At 44.4% G+C, this 20,815-nt stretch overlaps 1 protein-coding gene across 1 annotated transcript in view; it reads right to left on the bottom strand.

Moving 5' to 3' along the window:
• Positions 1–2,633: 2,633 nt before the first annotated feature.
• Positions 2,634–20,815, bottom strand: part of GYPC (glycophorin C (Gerbich blood group)) — a 31,208-nt gene continuing 13,026 nt past the window's right edge. Inside the window, exons 2-3 of the mRNA XM_073634438.1 lie at positions 8,728–8,772; positions 2,634–5,346 (exon numbers count right to left, since the gene is read on the bottom strand). Coding sequence (XP_073490539.1) covers positions 5,147–5,346; positions 8,728–8,772 — 245 coding nt within the window. The 3' untranslated portion in view covers positions 2,634–5,146. The remainder of the gene's footprint in view (positions 5,347–8,727; positions 8,773–20,815) is intronic.

Raw genomic sequence — 20,815 nt, 5'->3', positions numbered from 1 at the left:
TCCTGAAAAGGTGAACTTGCCCTTTAAGATGAACATTGCAATAACTCAATTTAAACAGCAAAAATACATTATACCTTCCCTTTAAGAGTATGTTTACTTAGCAATAAAAATACAAACGTGAAAGTTAGTATACAATATTTTTATTACACTCTTTGCTAAAAACAAACAAAAAAAAAAAGGCACATTATAACAATCATATCCTTGCAAACAAAGCCATAACAAAATGTTTAAAAGACCATTGCAGGTTGAAAATAAAAATTGCTCAAAAATGAAAGTGTTTTAAACCAACAAACCAAAAAAATAATATATTGAAGCTTATCAACCTTAAGGTGTGATGGATGCATTAGTTTCCCTCAGGCTTTTTTTCTTTTTGTTTTCACCTGGTGATCCTGCCGGTAACACACTTCCTATCTTAGTGACAACGCTCACTCACTGTACTGAATCTCTGGAGGAGCAGTGTTGTCACCTTCGGTTTCTCTTCTGGTTTGGACTACAAACACCTTTTCCTCAACTCATCGCCATCACATTTCTGTAGCTCAGGGATCTTCAAACTGTCTGAAGAAAAGGGCCAGTTTAGTGTCCTTCAGACTTTGAGGGGGGCCAGAATGTGGCCAATGGGGGTAGAAAATGCCCCATTATTGGTATTAGTGGGAGGAATATTGCCCCGTTGCTGGTATTAGGGGGAAGAAATAGTGCCCCGTCATTGGTGTCTTTGGGAGGAATAGGTCCCTGCGTTGGTATCAGTGGGAGGAATCATTGGCGTCAGTGAGAAGAACAGTGCCACACTGTTTGGGTCAGTGGTAGGACTAGGACCCTATTGTTGGGGTCAGTGACAAGAAGTATGCCTTATGTAAGTGGGAGGAATAGTGTCTCAAGGGCATGAAAAAGGCAAGCAAAGGGCCACATCCAGACCCTGGGCCGCATTTTGGAGACCACTGCTGTATCTCACGGAAGATGAAGCTGATAACAGCACTGGAGGCTACAAGGACGCAACAATTTTTTGGCAAGGTCAGTAGTTATTTTTCAGTACTTGCCTAAAATGAAAAAAAAAAAAAAGAAAACTATTGCAGACACCACACTGGACTGGTAAGCCTAATTTGTTGTTCTTGGATTTAGATATGCTTTTAATATGACATAACATATATATGTACATGTATATATGACATAACAAAGAAGCGCAGGAGGGGTTGTACTGCTTCACAGACTTTGTTTCCTCACTAGAATCCCCCTTAAAGAATATTGCAGATAACCCCACCCTTCCCAGCCTGAAATCCTGAAATGACTGATAAGGTAAAGCCATAAATTATCTGCAGCAAAACAGAGAATAACGTCAGTTTCAACATCCCAAGTGTTACTAAACTGCAGCAAATGTATTTATTTACTAAAAAAAAAAAAAAAAAATATATATATATATACTGTATATATACACACACACACACACACACATTTTTTTATAATAAAAAAATACAACTTAAATGACATGCATACATATAAAAGAGTAAAAAAAAGAAAAAAATGATTGATATATATATATATATATATATATATATATATAGATATATATATATATATATATATATCTATATATATATATATACACATTTTTTTCTTTTTTTTTTTTTTTTTTTTTACTCTTTTATATGTATGCATGTCATTTAAGTTGTATTTTTTATTTTTTTAAATATATATGTATATGTATATATATATATATATATATATATATATATATATATATATATATATATATATATATATACATACATATATACACACACACACACACACACACACACATTTTTTTATAATAAAAAAATACAACTTATATGAAATGCATACATATAAAAAGAGAAATAAGTAAAAAAAAAAAAAAAAAAAAAAAATATATATATATATATATATATATATATATATATATATATATATATATATTTTTTTTTTTTTTTTACTTATTTCTTTTTTTTTATATGTATGCATGTTAATTTAAGTTGTATTTTTTATTTATTTAAAAAAGTATACATATATATATATATATATATATATATATATATATATATATATATATATATATATATATATATATACATATATATATATATTTTTTTTTTTTTTTGCAGCTTAGTGTAAACGTTTGTATTGTAATACATCAGAAACATCATCAGCCCATAGTTGATGCTCATCATTCAGAGATTGTAAACTTTGCCTGTCAGAAGGCTCCTTTGTTTTTGTGGCACAGCTAAAGCCATATTTTGTATTTTGCTTATTTTTCCTCAAAATGTAACCACTTGCGGAAGGATTTGCGCCCTTAATGACCAGGCCATTTTTTTTGTGATAGGGCACTGTGTCATTTTAACTGACAATTGCGCGGTTGCGCGTGACGCTGTACCCACACAAAATTGATTTCCTTTTTTTTCCCCACAAATAGAGCTTTCTTTTGGTGGTATTTGATCACCTCTGCATTTTTTATTTTTTGCGCTATAAACAGACGACTTTGAAAAAAAACAATATTTTTACCTTTTTGCTATAATAAATATCCCCCCCCCCCCCCCAAAAAAAAAAAAAAATATGTCTTCATTAGTTTAGGCCGATATGTATTCTTCTACATATTTTTGGTAAAACAAATAAGCGTATATTGATTGGTTTGCGCAAAAGTTATAGTGTCTACAAAATAGGGGATAGATTTATGGCATTTTTATTTTTTTAATTTTTTTTTTACTAGTAATGGCGGCGATCTGTGATTTTTTTTTAACGGGGACTGCGACATTGCTGTGGACAGATCGGACACTTTTGACACTTTTTTGGGACCATTGACATTTATACAGCGATCAGTGCTATAAAAATGCACTGATCACTGTATAAATGTCACTGGCAGGGAAGGGGTTAACACTAGGGGGCGATCAAGGGGATAAATGTCTTCCATGGGAGGTGTTTCTAACTGTGGGAGGGGGGGGGGGGACTGACTGGAGTATGAGAGAGATCGCTGTTCCTGATCACTAGGAACAGCAGATCTTTCTCTCCTCCTCTGTCAGAACAGGGATCTGTCTGTTTACATCGACAGATCCCCGTTCTGGCTCTCGTTCCCACGATCGTGGGTGACTGCCGGCCACGCGCATCGGGTTCCCCCGCCGTGCAGTGCCTGCTATTGCTCTTAAAGCCAATGCTGATTGACCTTACATAGCCAAGCGAACAGGTCACTGATGTTATGAGCATCTCCGTGCCTTTGCGCAGGTGCAGCCGCATGGTGGAGGATCCCCTGCCCGCAGCAAATTGGCGCTGACAACTTCCTTCTGGTTATTGCCCAAACCAAAGCTCATGACAATGATGCCTGTTCAGTGCAGCAGAGACCAACCCCGTTTCCCTGAAAATAAGACCTAGTGTGATTGACGGTGATGGCTGCAATATAAGCCCTACCCCCCAAATAAGCCCTAGTTAAAGTCCTTGTAGGTCTTATTTTCAGGGTGGGGCTTATTTTCGGGGGAAACAGGGTAGGGCTTATTTGGGGGGTAGGGCTTATATTGCAGCCATCACTGACAATCACGCTAGGTCTTAAACAGGATAACTAGAACCTTCAGGGCCCCGGTGCAAGAAACCATGAAGGGCCCCCCCTGACCTCCCCCTTCAAACAAAGCATTATTTTGATACTTTTTTTTTACATATAGCAGAATAAAATTGTGTTTCTGATTTCAACTTGCCTTAAGGACAATGTTGGAATTGGCGAAGATAGCAAGCATGGGGACCTGAGCAGGGAAGTAGATTAACCTACTTCCCTGCTACTGTCTCCGCACTTTTTTCCATTGGTCCTGGGGCCCTTGCCATCGGTATCAGGACCCTTCCCTCCCTTCCTTCTGAGCCTTGGGGCTCTTCCCTCCAGGCCCGGGACCCTTCCCACTAATCATTTCTCGTGCATTGGGCTGCCCACTGAAATGAATGGGTTGCCCTATGTGTGACATGCGGGAACGCGTGGAGGCCCGCTTGTGCTTTGTTGCACCTGTAGGTGTGGACCAAGCCATAGATTTAAAAAAAAAACAAGAAGAAAAAAAAACAAACAATGTAACAATTACATATAACAATCTTTAACAAGCTGGTATTAAGAGCAGTAGTGACTTAGTGCTGACCTATAGCAACCCATCAGATGAAACAATGGCAGCTGATTGGTTGGTGTAGGTTACTGCACCCTTGTAAATTGGCAACGGTAATCGTCTGAGACTTTAGTGCACATCACGTTTCAGCCTCATAGTAGCAGATTTTAGGAGACGGTGGAGAAGTGATGATGGTGTGGACGGCAATAGGTTTATCAAGTCATGACGATGGTTGTTCCTTTAAGGCTAGGTTTCTCAACCAGGGCTCCATGGAAACCTAGGGTTCCTCCAGGGGTTGCAAGAGGTTCCTTGAGCAATGAGCAAATTGTGCCTCTCAGATAAGTTCCCACTGATATCATTGATCTTTTTAGCTTTTTATCTGTAAGGGGGTAATTCTTCCCAATGACCACAAGTGTAAGGAGCATTCTTCCCAATGACCACAAGTGTAAGGAGCATTCTTCCCAATGACCACAAGTGTAGGGGCATTCTTCCCAATGACCACAAATGCAAGGAGTATTCTTCTAAATGACCACAATCGTAAGAAGCATTCCTCCCAATGACCACAATCGTAAGAAGCATTCATCCCAACGACCACAAGTGTAAGGAGCATTCTTTCCAATGACCATCACACCAATATATCATGAGCTGTAGATATAGTCATTTTTAGCAGGGGTTCCCTGAGACCTGAAAGATATTTGAAGGGTTCCTCTGTGTTAAAAAAAGGGTTGAGAAAGGCTGATTTAAGGAATGGGGATTATCATTAAAATGTAGCCAATAAACGGAATCCAAGATACAAAAGCTTTGTTAATTCCTCGGCCGTCCTTCCCGGAAGCCTCAATACAAACGCCTTGGCATTAGAATTTTTCATTGGCCTCGCGGCATCGTGCCAAAAATGTTCTCTATTTTTAGTATATAATCCAGCATGTTAGTGGTGATCCCCTGAGACACAATGGGCCCCGCTCTGGGAAACGGGACTTTGATGGAGTTCTTCTGTCGTAGAACGTGGTAGTGTTTCCCAATGTAAACACGGTGAGGACGGTGAGGGGCTGGAGAGATGATTCTCCGTCCTCTCAGATGAAATATTCTTTCTTTGACTCATCTATGGACTCCTGCAGCGATGGGTCGTTTTTCAGGGCGGCGTCGGCGCTCTCGGCAAATTCCGTGCCTTTTGCTTCGTTGGTGAAATACGTCCCCTTGTGTCTGTACTTGTAACGAAGCACCACGATGATGAGGACCACGAGGACCACAACCACGACGGCAACAGCAATACCTAAGGAGAAAGGAACAGCTAACATTATCATCACCAAGCACAACTCATGATCCAGATTAAAGCAGATGTAACCCAAAGTGGATGATGAAGTACAAGACTGCCCAAAAAAAAATTAAAAAGTACAAGACCAAATGGGATGAAAGTCATCCCATGAGATTTCATCAAAGTAGCTAACTTGACACTGTCTACTGCCCTAAGCCATGCCACTGACGCGTTTCACCCCAATTGGTTCATTTGTATACAAATGAACCAATGTCGGAGGGGCGTGGCTTAGGGCAGGAACTGTGTTGAATTTGGCTACATTGATTGAATCTAATGAGATAACTTTCATGGAGTGCCGTCTTGTACGTTATCCTTGCTATACTGGCTGAGCTAGCTGGATGAGCTCTTGCTTAACTGCATCGGATCCGGGCCAATTCTCTCCCACATGAAAAAAATCATAATTTTTTTGCTAAAAATATTACTCAGCACCCTCAAACATTATATATATATATATATATATATATATATATATATATATATATATATATATATATATATATATATATATATATATATTTATATTTTCTAACAAAGACCCTTTATGTCACACAGTATTTGTGCAGCAGCTTTTCAAATGCAATTTTTTGCATAAAAACGCCATAGAGAACCCAATTTTTTTAAATAAAATGTAAAAGATGATTTTACGCTGAGTAAATGGATACCAAACATGTTTTTTCATGTGACAACACTGAAGAAATGACACTTTGCTACAATGTAAAGTAGTGAGTGTACAGCTTGTATAACAGTGTAAACTTGCTGTCCCCTCAAAATAACTCAACACACAGCCATTAATGTCTAAACCGCTGGCAACAAAAGTCAGTACACCCCTAAGTAAAAATGTCCAAATTGGGCCCAAAGTGTCAATATTTTGTGTGCCCACCATTATTTTCCAGCACTGCCTTAAAGCGGGGTTCCACCCAAATTTTGAACATTATCTCTATGCATTCTCTTCCTTGCCTAGATGCTGACATGCTGTGTAAAAAAATTTAAATCGCCGTAATTACCTTTTTTTTTCTAATCTTCTTTGCACTTCCTGGTTTTCCTCCCATGGGAGTAGGCGTGTTTCAGCGTCCTGCCCGCAGCATAGTCCTTTGCTGCGGACAGGACGCTGTCGGTGTGAGCTGTCACAATACAAATTATCTGAGATCTTTTTGGTTCACATCCATTACCCTTTGTAGTTTCCCGTTTGAACTCTCTACAGTAGGCTCATCAGGACCCGCATTCGGCCTCAGTGGGACTTCAGATCCAAACACCTACACGCCCTATACCGACGGGCCTCTTCCTATTATAAGGAAGGAAAACTCTCCTATATATCCATACCCAGCTACTTTCGTTTCTACATATGAAATATTAACACCCTGGGCATGCTTAACTACTCTTATATATCACAATTGGGAAACAAGATGGATGGCAGACAGTGTCAGCACGTTTGTTTTTAAACCTCTGTGGAATGCGTAGCGAATCTGCACATATACTAATAAACCATTTCTAACATTTACAACCACCCCTGAAGAAGGAGGCTAACAACTCCGAAACGCGTCGGGTGCAAGCACATTGGTATCGTTAGATACATGTGTATACATGTATGAATCGCACTCCCTTTATTTTGTATTATATCTTGATGCTTTTTATGATGTTTTTGTAACGAATAAACTAATATTTACTTATTATACATTTTCCTATATGTCCTCTCATATGTGCCTTTAAAGTCCACTAGGGGAACTTTCTCTTTTCAAATTCTTGTTTTAGGATGTGGCACAATTCGCAGACTAATTAGCCGGCCAACAACCCCTGTTTACATTGTAGAAAAGTTAAATTTCTTCAGTGTTGTCACATGAAAAGATAGAATAAAATATTTACAAAAATGTGAGGGGTGTACTCACTTTTGTGAGATACTGTGTGTGTATATATATATATATATATATATATATATATATATATACATACATACATACATACATAAATATATATACATAAATATATATATTTAGGGCTGCGGAATTTAACGATTAATTCTGTGGCTGCAGTGCAGCGCTCCACTCCCTCCTCCTCCTCCTCCACTATATGTCATACACAGTCTGCAGGCATCTCCCGCTGTGTGTCTCGGAGCTGAGTGTGAAAACTGTGAGAAAAGTCCCGCCCTCCTCCTAGATCAGCTCGTGTGATAGATGCAGTGTTCTGTCTATAGACGCAGTGTTCTGTCTATCACACGAGCTGATCTAGGAGGAGGGCGGGACTTTTCTCACAGCGCAGCCAAAGTTTTCACACTCAGCTCCGAGACACACAGCGGGAGATGCCCGCAGACTGTGTAATCCAGGCACAGGCACTGACTACAGTAAGACTGCATTATGGGCACGGCGAGACTGCGATTATGGGCACGGTGAGACTGCATTATGGGCATGGCGAGGCTGCGATTATAGGCACGGCAAGGCTGCGATTATGGGCGCGGTGAGACAGCATTATGGGCACGGCGAGGCTGCAATTATAGGCATGGCGAGGCTGTGATTATGGGCGCGGTGAGACAGCATTATGGGCACGGTGAGACAGCATTATGGGCATGGTGAGGCTGCGATTATAGGCATGGTGAGGCTGTGATTATGGGCACGGTGAGGCTGCGATTATGGGCATGGTGAGGCTGCGATTTTGGGCATGGTGAGACTGCATTATGGGCACGGCGAGGCTGCAATTATAGGCACGGCGAGGCTGCGATTATGGGCGCGGTGAGACAGCATTATGGGCACGGTGAGGCTACGATTATGGGCATGGTAAGACTGCATTATGGGCATGGTGAGGCTGCGATTATGGGCACGGTAAGTCTACGATCATGGGCACGGTGAGACTGCATTATGGGCATGGTGAGGCTGTGATTATGGGCAAGATGAGGCTGCGATTATGGGCACGGTAAGTCTAAGACCATGGGCACGGAGAGACTGCATTATGGACACGGTAAGGCTGCGATTATGGGCACGGTGAGGCTGAGTTTATGACGTGTGACATCCTAGCCATGCCCCGCTATGTCTGGCTTTGGCCATTGCCATAACAACAGTGCTAAATCAGCTAAAAGTAGTTGGATCTGTATGTGCGTTCTAATTGATCGAAATTAGTCAATTCATTGATTTAAAAAAAATCGTTTAATCAAACACGAAAATTTTAATCAGTAACAGCCCTATATTTATTATATTTGATTTTTTTTTTCCCTGACAGTGGAGTTATCCTTCTAATCTGATATCTAGTTATTTTGTGTGCTCTCCATCTTTCCAGGGGCCCAATATTAGACTTGTAACAAAGCAAGCATGACATCTTAGACACTACTTGTTCTATTAGGACTCATTAACTCACCCGCTATCATCGCAACATCTGTTCCACCGCTGGAATCTTCCGCAGCTGCAAACATGGGAACACAGAGTCATTATTGGAACATCTTTTAGAAAAAAAATACGACACCCACCACCGCCGTCTGCTCCGCCAACACTCTGCAAAGTGCAATGGCAGATGCCAAAACGCTTCATGGGTGGGGAAGGGTTAATATAAACACTTACATCTTACAACAAGTTATAAAAATCCGTTTTTGCTCTGGAAAAAAAAATAAAAAAAATAATATATATATATATATTTTTTTTTTCAGAACAAAAACTGATTTTTGCAACTTGTAATATAGTGTTGATATAAAAAAAATATTGCAAATTGCAACAATCGCCTATGTTCTGATTTTATATATATATATATATATATATATATATATATATATATATATATATATATATATATATATATATATAATTTATTTATTTATATCAACACTATATTACAAGTTGCAAAAATCAGTTTTTGCTCTAAAAAAAATAAATAAAAAAGAAATATAGATAGATAGATAGATAGATAGATAGATAGATAGATAGATAGATAGATAGATAGATAGATAGATAGATAGATAGATAGATAGATAGATAGATAGATTTTTTTAAAATCAGAACATGGTGATTGTTGCAATTTGCAAAAGTAGTAAAGTACAAAAGATCATAATCAGGACAACACTTACAACATACAGCCCACGCTTCTTTGCTGTAATTGACACTAATTGCTTATTTAATAAGGAACAAAGCAAGAAAGTGTAGTAACGAAGGGCAGAGGTTTTATCTGTTGCAGATCTGATTACAATTAATAAAGTCAGATTGGTTGCTATTCAGTGTGGCCTGTAAAACACAATGGAACTCCATACAAAGCCATCCTCGGCTCTTACTCGAGATACATCGCCAACTTTGTTCCAAAATGTCACCCAACCTATCAACTTCGCTCCTCCTACGACCTCCTGCCCTCCAGCCTCCTCATTACTTCCTCCAAAGCTCACCTCCAGCGCTTCTCCAGAGCCTCTTCCATCCTCTGGAACTCCTTACCCCATGCTCCTCTGTTGTGAATGTAATTGCCACATTCAGACAGCAGGGGTGTGATTTGAAACTGCTGTCATCACAGCAACCACACCTTCCATTATTAATATTAGGGCTAAAGGGGTCACATTACATATCTGATAGTAGTTCCGGTCATGTCATCCCTGGGTCTCTGTGCTTCTCTATGCAATGCAGGCAGATCATGGCTGGTGGGAGGGGCCGGTCGGGTGCTGTACATAGCTTCCTGAAAACATCACAGCACCCAACCTCAGTACTCTTCTCAAGAGCCCTCAGCCGGATCTAGGGGGGGGTGCTGATCTTAGTTGTGAACCCACAACCTCCCACCACTCCTGATGCTGTGCCCGGTCATATCCCATCCCTGCAGTGTACACAGCCTGAGCACAGGCAGCAAGATCTCCTCCTTCCCGCACAGCACACTGTGTGGCTGAAATCAGATTCCTGTACACACAGCCACAATCTGCACACTGTGTAGCTGGTTACTGCAGCTGCACTGTATACAATGCAGGAATGGGTGAAAGAGCTCTGCCCTGTGCTCTTCCAGTGGTGAGCTCTGTCCTGCCAGTGGTGACCCCTGTCCTCTGCCCTGCCAGTGGTGATCCCTGTTCTCTGCTCTTCCAGTGGTAACCCCTGTCTTCTACCCTGCCAGTGGTGATCCCTGTCCTCTGCCCTGCCAGCGGTGACCCTTGTCTGCTGCTCTGCCATTGGTGAACCCTATCTTCTACCCTGCCAGTGGTGATCCCTGTTCTCTGCTCTGCCAGTGGTGAACCCTATCTTCTACCCTGCCAGTGGTGCTCCCTGTCCTCTGCCCTGCCAGCGGTGACCCTTGTCTGCTGCCCTGCCACTGGTGATCCCTGTCCTCTGCCCTGCCAGTAGTGACCCATGCCCTCTGCCCTGCCAGTGGTGAACCCTGTCTTCTGCCCTGCCAGTGGTGACCCATGTCTTCTGCCCTGCCATTGGTGACCCCTGTCCTCTGCCCTGCCATTGGTAACGCATGCCCCCGGCCTGCCAGTGGTGATCCCTGTTCTCTGCTCTGCCAGTGGTGAACCCTATCTTCTACCCTGCCAGTGGTGCTCCCTGTCCTCTGCCCTGCCAGCAGTGACCCTTGTCTGCTGCCCTGCCACTGGTGATCCCTGTCCTCTACCCTGCCAGTAGTGACCCATGCCCTCTGCCCTGCCAGTGGTGAACCCTGTCTTCTGCCCTGCCAGTGGTGACCCATGTCTTCTGCCCTGCCATTGGTGACCCCTGTCCTCTGCCCTGCCATTGGTAACGCATGCCCCCGGCCTGCCAGTGGTGACCCCTGTTCTCTGCCCTGCCAGTGGTGATCTCCTGTCGTCAGCCCTGCCAGTGGTAACCCCTGTCTTCTGCCCTGCCAGTGGTGACCCCTGTCCTCTGCCCTGCCAGTATTGATCCCTGTCTTCTGCCCTGCAAGTGGTGACCCCTATCCTCCTCCTCCCTGCTGACCCCTGTACACTGCCCTGCTGCCCCTAGTCCTCTTTCCTACAAACTAATATCCTTTGTACGATGCCCTACATATTGTTGATCCTGTTCTCTACCCCCTGACATTTTTTACTGCACCCCTACATCAGATAGGTTAGATCCGGCCCTGTCGTAAGTATAATCTACATGTGACCCTCCATGACTGAAAGAGCTGAAGCCAAAGAATAATAGGGGTTGACCAGGAACAGTTAGCGTGTGAAGGAAAGCGATAGATGAAGCCAGAAAATGAGGCGGGGCTCTAACTGATTTCCTGCAGCTTCTAATGCACATTGTGAGAAGCTCACAGTGTGCAGTGAAATCGGAGGAAGCCTTTTCAGTACAGGAGAGGAGCCGGTACAACTGTTCAAGACTGAAGGGGAGGCCGGAGATCAGATGGAAAGAATTTGAAGAAAGTAAATCTGGATATTCTATTCCTAGTGATAAGCAGTTGTGGGTTCCAAAGATTTTCATTAGGAAAAGACAAAATTTCCCATTTCTAAAAATGTGACAAAATGTTGGCAGCCAGAGACTCGAGCCGTGCCAGCGGAAAATGCCGAAAACATGACAAAGTGGTATTTTTGGATGGGCCAAAAATAGCTGCCGGCAGATTGCTCGTCTCTTGGCTCATCCGCACTGCGGGTGACAAGTGATTGGCGGCAGGTGGCGGCGCGGGGCGAGAAGAACTTCTGTCTTCGCAGATGGTGGGAGTGAAATGTTGAACTGGTTTGTGAAGAGTAATTGTCCCGTTTCCTGATCAATATTTTTTAAATGGCGTCCGGTTTGATTTTTATGGAAAGTAACTACAACCCCAATTCCCAAAAATGTTGGGACGCCGTCACTCACCTTTATACCCAATCATGTTAAGCTAATTCGTTTATAAATGTTTTTCCAGTTCTTCCTTGTTAGTACTACTTACATTGTCAGCTTTTTGTTACCCTGTCCCAACACAGCTGTGCATGTAAATTGGGCCAAGCTGACTGTCATCTATTAGATGGAGGCAATCAGGCGGTTGCATACCCACCTTTGAGCACCATCCCTTGGTTCTACCCCTACCCACCTCTGAGTACCATCCCTTGGCTCCACCCCCTACCCACTTCTGAGCACTGTCCTTTGGTTCCACCCCCTACACACCTCTGAGCACTGTCCCTTGGTTCCACCCCCTACACACCTCTGAGCACTGTCCCTTGGTTCCACCCCCTACCCACCTCTGAGCACCATTTCTTGGTTCCACCCCCTACCCACCTCTGAGCACCATTTCTTGGTTCCACCCCCTACCCACCTTCGAGCACCATTCCTTGGTTCCACCCCCTACCCACTTCTGAGCACTGTCCCTTGGTTTCACCCCCTACACACCTCTGAGCACTGTCCCTTGGTTCCACTGCCTACCCACCTCTGAGCACCATCCCTTGGTTCCACCCCCTACCCATCTCTGAGCACCATTTCTTGGTTCCACCCCCTACCCACCTCTAAGCACTGTGCCCTGGTTCCACCCTCTACCCACCTCTGAGCACCATCCCTTGGTTCAACCCGCTACACACCTCTGAGCACCATCCCTTGGTTCAACCCGCTACACACCTCTGAGCACCATCCCTTGGTTCCACCCCCTACCCACCTTCGAGCACTGTCCCTTAGTTCCACACCCTACCTGGAGGTGAAGATATAATTCTGGTTGTTTATGATAAGGATTTTGTGTTGTTTTTATAGTATGTTGGTATTGTGTTGGTTATTATCTGGGGGGTGTTAGAGAAAGTGGTGTATTATTTGTATTTGGTTTGCCTGTTATTTTAATCTGTGTTATTTATTCTATGTTGCATTTTAATTGTATGGATTTTTTAAATTTTATTTGTAGTGTTGTTTTCATTTTGTTATTTGATGTTAATGGCTGCTATTGGTAATTTTGTTGTGTTTTTGCATCTTGTTAAGTCTATTGTTGTGATCTTGTGTTGTCTTTATTAAGTGTGTCTGTGTCGTGCCAATTTCCCAATTTCCCTTTGGTATTAATAAAGCATTCTGTATTCTGAACCCACCTCTGAGCACTGTCCCTTGGTTCCACTCTTTACCCACCTCTAAATACGTCATTTGGTTCCACCCCATAGCCACCTCTGAGCACCGTCCCTTGGTTCCATCCCTTTCCCACCTCTGCGGCACCGTCCCTTAGTCACCTTTTAGCACAGTTCCTTGGTTCTACCCCTCTACCCACCTCTAAAAACCATCCCTTGATTCCACCTCCTACTCATCTCTAAGCACTGTCCCTTGGTTCCACTACCCTACCCACCCCTGAGGATATCCCCTTGGTTCCATCCCTTACCCACCTCTGAGCACCATCCCTTGGTTTCACCCCCTATCCACCTCGTAGTACCACCCCTTTTAGAGACTATAAAACCAAGTATCATTTGTGGTGCTAAGTAATTCCTATGGAATTTGTTAATGATAACAATAAAAGCAGTAAAATAGATCCCTTGCAGCCAGCAACAGACCCCCCAGCAACAATAGATCCCCCAAGCTACAATAGACCCCCTGCAACAAAATATACCCCTTGCAAGAATAGATCCACCACAGCAACACAGATGCCCACTAGCAACTATAGATCTCTCAGCAGTCAGCATCAATAGACCCTCCAGCAGCCAGCAACAATAGACCCCTCCATTAACAGTAGATCCCCAGCAACAATAGACCCCCCACCACCAGCAACAACTGACCTCCCCAGAAACATTAGACCCGCACAATGAAATACCCCCCAGCAACAATAGATCCGCCTCAGCAACGTAGATGCCCACTAGCAACAACCGATTTGCCCAGCAGCCAGTATCAATAGATCTTCGGGAACCCAGCAAAAATTGACCCCTCACGCAACAGTAGATCCCCCCCAGCAACAACCCCACCCCCAGCAAAAATAGATCCCTACCAGCAACAATAGACCTTCACAGCAACAATAGACCTCCCCAGCAATAATAGATCCCCTCTGCTACAATAGACCCCCACAATGAAATACCCCCCAACCAACAATATATCCACCCCAGCAACATAGATACCCACTAGCAACAATAGACCTTCCGGCCGCCAGCAACAATAGACCTCTCCCTCAACAGCAGTAATGATACTCTTTGTCCATTTCTGTTGTCACTCTTCTACTGTATGTTTCTGATATACAGTGCCTTGAAAAAGCATTTTTTCATGTCACAACCAAAAACGTAAATGTATTTTTTTGGGATTGTATGTGATAGACCAACACAAAGTGTCACATAATTGTGAAGTGGAAGGAAATGATGCTGTTTGTTCACTGAGGTTCTCTAACAAACCTCTGAGGACTTCACAGAACAGCTGTATTTATACTGATATTAACTTACACACAGGTGGACTCTATTTACTAATGAGGTGACTTCTGAAGGCAATTGGTTCCACTAGATTTTGATTAGGAGTAAAGGGAGCTGAATACAAATGCCCCCCCCCCCCCCACACTTTTCACATATTTATTTATAAAAAAAAAATAAAAAACATTTATAATTTTCCTTCCACTTCACAATTATGTGACACTTTGTGTTGGTCTATCACATAAAATCCCAATAAAATACATTTACGTTTTTGGTTGTAACATGACAAAATGTGGGAAATGTCAAGGGGTATGAATATATTTTCTAGGCACTGTATATTACTGTGAAGTCCTCAGCATGTTGATAAGTCTTGCTGGGAGTTGTAGTCCCCCCCCCATGCCGCCCATCCCTGCAGTGAGCGTTGCCAGCAGTTCCTGTGGAGTGGGAGTCACATGGTCCTTTATCTGAAGCTGGTACCAGACCGCGCACATTCCCTGGGCACACTACAAAGACCAGCCGCCCAACTCTACCCCCCTCCCCCGCCCAACTCCCCCCCTCCCCTCCCCGCCGCCTCCTGCACTCCGCTGATAAACAGCTTAGCGCCTCCTCAGGAGTTATCAGAGCTGCTGGAAATAAACTCTTCCAGAGAGATAACGGACGCGGAATCCGTAATACCGCCGGGCGCGCTACCGCCAAGCCCTGGCAGGAGGCCCGGGTCATCAGGATAGAAAGCTCTTCAGGAGAGGAAGGAAGGAGGAAGCCAAAACTACAAACAAAACCCACTCAGAGGAGTCACCCAGCGAGAGAGCAGAGAGGACGGGGCACGGGAGTGCGGTGCAGGAATATTCTACACTCACCGGCCACTTTATTAGGTACACCTTGCTAGTAGCGGGTTGGACCTCCTTTGGCCTTCATTCTTGGTGGCGTAGATACAACAAGGTGTTGGAAACGTTCCTCAGAGATTTTGCTCCATAGTGACCTGATAGCATCACACAGTTGCTGCAGATTTGTCGGCTGCACATCCATGATGCCAATCTCCCGTTCCACCACATCCCAAAGGTGCTCTATTGGAAGAGAAATGGTGAGTGTGGAGACCATTGGAGTACAGGGACCTCATTGTCCAGTGGTGAGATGATCGGAGCTTTGTGACATGGTGCATTATCCTGCTGGAAGGAGCCATCAGAAGATGGGGACACTGTAGTCATAAAGGGATGGACATGGTCATCAACAATACTCAGGTAGGTCGTGGTGATTAAACGATGCTCAATTGGTACTAAGGGGCTCAAAGTGTGCCAAGAAAATTTCCCCCCCACACCATTACACCACCACCACCAGCCTGAACCGGTGATACAAGGCAGGATGGATCCATGCACCAAATTCTGATCCCACCATCTGAATGTCGGAGCTGAAATCCAGACCCATCACACCAGGCAACGTTTTTCCAATCTTCTATTGTCCAATTTTGGTGCTCTGTGCGAATTGTAGCCTCAGTTTCCTGTTCTTAGACCACAGGAGTGGAAACCGGTGTGGTCTTCTGCTGCTGTAGCCCATCCGCTCCAAGGTTCATTGTTTTGTGCATTCAGAGATGGTATTCTGCCTACCTTGGGTGTAACGAGTGGTTATTTGAGTTACTGTTGCCTTTCTATCATCTGGAACCAGTCTGCCCATTCTCCTCTGACATCAGCAAGGCATTTTCCTCCACACAACTGCCGCTCACTGGATATTTTCTCTTTTTGCCACCATTCTATGTAAACCCTGAGAGATGGTTGTGTGTGAAAATCCCAGTAGATCAGCAGTTTTTGAAATACTCCAACCAGCCCGTCTTGCACCAACCATGCCACCGTTTAAAGTCACTTAAACCCCCCTTTCTTCCCCATTCTGATGATTCGGAGTTGGAAACACGATGTTTTGGGGCTGTTTCTTTTCTAAAGGTACAGACCGACTTTGCCGCGTTGAGGGGCCAATAGACGGGGCCATGGATGATCGTGGATGAGAACCTTCTTCCTTCAGCCAGAACACTGATGATGGGTCGTGGATGGGTCTTCCAGCATGACAATGACCCAAAACATACCACCAAGGCAACAAAGGAGTGGCTCAGGAAGAAGCACATTGAGGTCATGGAGTGGTCTAGCTAGTCTCCAGACCTTAATCCTATAGAAGATTTATGGAGGGAGATGAAACTTCGAGTTACATAGTTACATAGTAGGTGAGGTTGAAAAAAGAGTTGCCAAGAGACATCCAAGAAACCTGAAGTATTTAGAGAAGATCTGTAAAGAAGAGTGGACCAAAATCCCTCCTGAGATGTGTTCAAACCCGATCACCAACTACAAGAAACGTCTGACCTCTGTGATCGCCAACAAGGGTTTCTCCACCAACTACTAAGTCATGTTTTGCTTGGGGATCAAATACTTATTTTACTCACTGAACTGCAACTCCATTTATAACATTTGTTTTATGTGTGGTTTTTTTCTGGATTTTTGGTTGATATTCTGTCTCTATCATATAAAATGCACCTATGATAAAAATTTATAGACCCTTCATTTCTTTGTAAGTGGGCAAATCTACACAATCGGCAGGGGATCAAATAATTATTTTCCTCCACTGTATATCCTACATGTGGTGTGAACTGGCCCTTATACTGCGATTTTTTTTTTTTATATATACTGGTAATGACGGCAATCAGCGACTTATAGTGGGACTGTGATAGCGTGGTAGAAAATCTGACACTAACTGACACGGGGGGGGGGGGGGGGGACTGACTAACTGCCACTTACCTCACCAGTGACACTTAATACAGTGATCAGTGATAATAATATGCACTGTCACTGTACTAATGACACTAGCTGGGAAGGAGTTAACATCAGGGGCGATCAAAGGGTTAAATGTGGGCCTAAATATGTGTAATGTGTGTACTGCGACTTGCTGTATAGAGAGTTTTGATTGCTACACGATATTCGTGGCAAAATCTCATTGAATTTGGGGTGCTGTCGAAAGAATAATGGCACACAGAAGCGCATTGCGTGTTCTGCCCACAATCCCAAATCGCGAGATCGTTATTTGGGGGGGTGGGGTGTGTAAGGGTTCGCTCGTCCCCATTGGACGGTCTTTAGGTAAGTTCCCCCCTCGACGATAGGACTTGGACACAATTGGCAGAGACAGATACAGCGGCGAGTGTCTCCAGGCGTACAACGCACAGTAAACAGATTTAATTATGAATTAGGTAACATGACAGGAGCGCCGACGACAGCTGCTCAACGTCCCGTCCGAGCACGACGGCGTCTGCCAGGGGAAAAAAGGGAGCCGTCAGAGACGGGGACGCTTCTCTTAAAGGGGAAATGACTTCCCCAGCTGTTCATTGGAGGCAACAGAAATTAAAACACGGCCAGGTCACTGAAATGTGAGGAATGGGGTTCAGACACAGAACTCCAGATCAGGATGAGATCCGATAGAGAAGTGTCAGAGTCCTTCGTAACCAGACAGAAATGTTTTGGGAAAAAGAGATCTGGTCACTTCTGGGTTGTTGCCCCCTAATGTTCAGAGGTGACCTCCGGCCTTCCCTTCAGTCTTGCCCGGTTGTAGCGGCTCCTCTCCTGGACTGAAATGGCTTCCTCTGATTTCACCGCACACTGCGAGCTTCTCACAAAGTGCATGAGAAGCTGCAGGAAGTCAGATAGAGCCCCGCCCTCATTTCCTGGCTGGAGAACGTCCGGCATCAGACCCTTGGATGTCTCATTAAAGAGAACCTGTCACCAAAAAATGCACCTTATGTGATGAAAATAAGTTTAGTAAAAAAAAAAAAAAGTGTAAAAAATGAAAATTACACCCCCAAATTTGTTTGAGACCCCCCCCCCCCCCACATACATGCATAGGTCAGGGGACACAGCAAAAACATTGATTGCGATACACAGGAATTTTTTTTTCTTAGAGATTAGGTGCAGCAGCTACTGCCCCTTTACTCCTTGTCTCTGCACTCTAATCACCTCTGAGCCCGTCCCTTGGTTCCACCCCTACCCACCTCTGAGCACTGTCCCTTGTTTCCACCCCTTACCCACCCCTGAGCACTGTCCCTTGGTTCCACCCCTTACCCACCCCTGAGCACTGTCCCTTGGTTCCAATCCCTACCCACCTCCGAGCACCATCCCTTAGTTCCACCCCCTACCCACCTCTGAGCACTGTCCCTTAGTTACACCCCTACCCACCTCTGAGCCCATCCCTTGGTTCCATCCCTACCCACCTTTGAGCACCATCCCTTAGTTCCACCCCTACCCACCTCTGAGCCCGTCCCTTGATTCCATCCCTACCCACCTCTGAGCACCATACCTTAGTTTCACCCGTACCCACCTCTGAGCACTGTCCCTTAGTTCCACCCCTACCCACCTCTGAGCCCGTCCCTTGATTCCATCCCTACCCACCTCTGAGCACCATACCTTAGTTCCACCCGTACCCACCTCTGAGCACTGTCCCTTAGTTCCCCCCCTACCCACCTCTGAGCCCGTCCCATGGTTCCATCCCTACCCACCTCTGAGCACTGTCCCTTAGTTCCACCCCTACCCACCTTTGAGCCCGTTCCTTGGTTCCACCACCTACTCACATCTGAGTTCGTCCCTTAGTTCCAACCCTACCCACCTCTGAGCCCGTCCCTTGGTTCCACCCCTTACCCACCACTGAGCACTGTCCCTTGGTTCCACCTTCTACCCACCTCTAAGCACCATCCCTTAGTTCCACCCCCTACCCACCTCTGAGCACTGTCCCTTAGTTCCACCCCTACCCACCTCTGAGCCCGTCCCTTGGTTCCATCTCTACCCACCTCTAAGCACCATCCCTTAGTTCCACCCCTACCCACCTCTGAGCACTGTCCCTTAGTTCCATCCCTACCCACCTCTGAGCTCTGTGCCTTAGTTTAACCCCTACCCACCTCTGAGCCCGTCCCTCGGTTCCACCACCTACCTACATCTGAGCACTGTCCCTTGGTTTCACCCCTACCCATCTCTGAGCACCTGCCCCTTGGTTCCACCGCCTACCCACCTCTGAGCACCATCCCTTAGTTCCACCCCTACCCACCCCTGAGTCCATCCTTTGGTTCTATCCCTACCCACCTCTGAGCACTGTCCCTTGTTTCCACCCCTACCTATCTCTGAGCATTTACCCATTGGTTCCACAGCCTATCCACCTCTGAGCACCATCTCTTAGTTCCACCCCCTACCCACCTCTGAGTACCGTCCCTTAGTTCTACCCCCTACCCATCTCCCAGTATCACACCTTTTAGAGACTAACAAAGCCAAGAATCATGTTGTGGTGCTAAGCCATTTGTATGGATTGTGCTAATGAAAAGCAGTAAACTATATCCCCTGCAGCCAGCAACAATAGATCCCCTGCAGCTACAATAGACCCCCTGAAACAAAATATGCCCAGCTGAAGCAACAATAGATCCACACCGCAACATAGACCCCCACTAGCAACAATAGACCTCCTCAGCAACATTCCCCCAGTGACAATAGATCTCCCAGCAGCAATAGCCCCCTCCCTTAACAGTAGATCCCTCCCAGCAAAAATAGACTGCCCTCGCAACAATAGTTCCCCCACAAGAATTGAGCACACCAGCACACCCCAGCACCCCTTGCCATTACATACATTCAGTTCTGGAGGTGCTGGAACTGCGATCCCCCCCACATTCCTGTTGAAAAAAAAAGCCCTGGCGATACACATGTTACATATTGCTGTGCACGCTAGAGTAAGATCAATAATTATCGGCCCATTATTTATGACTAACTCTGAACTGATGATGCTGTTAAAGTGTCACTCATGAAAAATATAGGGTGCAAAAGTTTGTTGTAATTTTAAGGTGTTACAGTACATGTTCGGGTCTATTACTCAGCGCAATCACAACTTTTATATTATACAAAAAAATTGTGTTTTTATTGCATTGGTGTTCCCTTAAAAATTACAGTATCTCACAAAAGTAAGTACACCCCTCACATTTTTGTAAATATTTTCTTCTATCTTTTCATGTGACAACACTGAAGAAATGACACTTTGCTACAATGTAAAGTAGTGAGTGTACAGCTTGTATAACAGTGTAAATTTGCTGTCCCCTCAAAATAACTCAACACACAGCCATTAATGTCTAAACCTGGCAACAAAAGTGAGTACACCCCTAAGTGAAAATGTCCAAATTGGGTCCAAAGTGTCAATTCTTTGTGTGGCCACCATTATTTTCCAGCACTGCCTTAACCC

Source organism: Aquarana catesbeiana, linkage group LG06 (genome assembly GCF_042186555.1).
Source record: "Aquarana catesbeiana isolate 2022-GZ linkage group LG06, ASM4218655v1, whole genome shotgun sequence".
In the NCBI taxonomy this organism is placed as follows: domain Eukaryota; kingdom Metazoa; phylum Chordata; class Amphibia; order Anura; family Ranidae; genus Aquarana; species Aquarana catesbeiana.
Note: the sequence above shows the minus strand (reverse complement) of the source record. Positions and strands in the feature narration are given on the sequence as shown.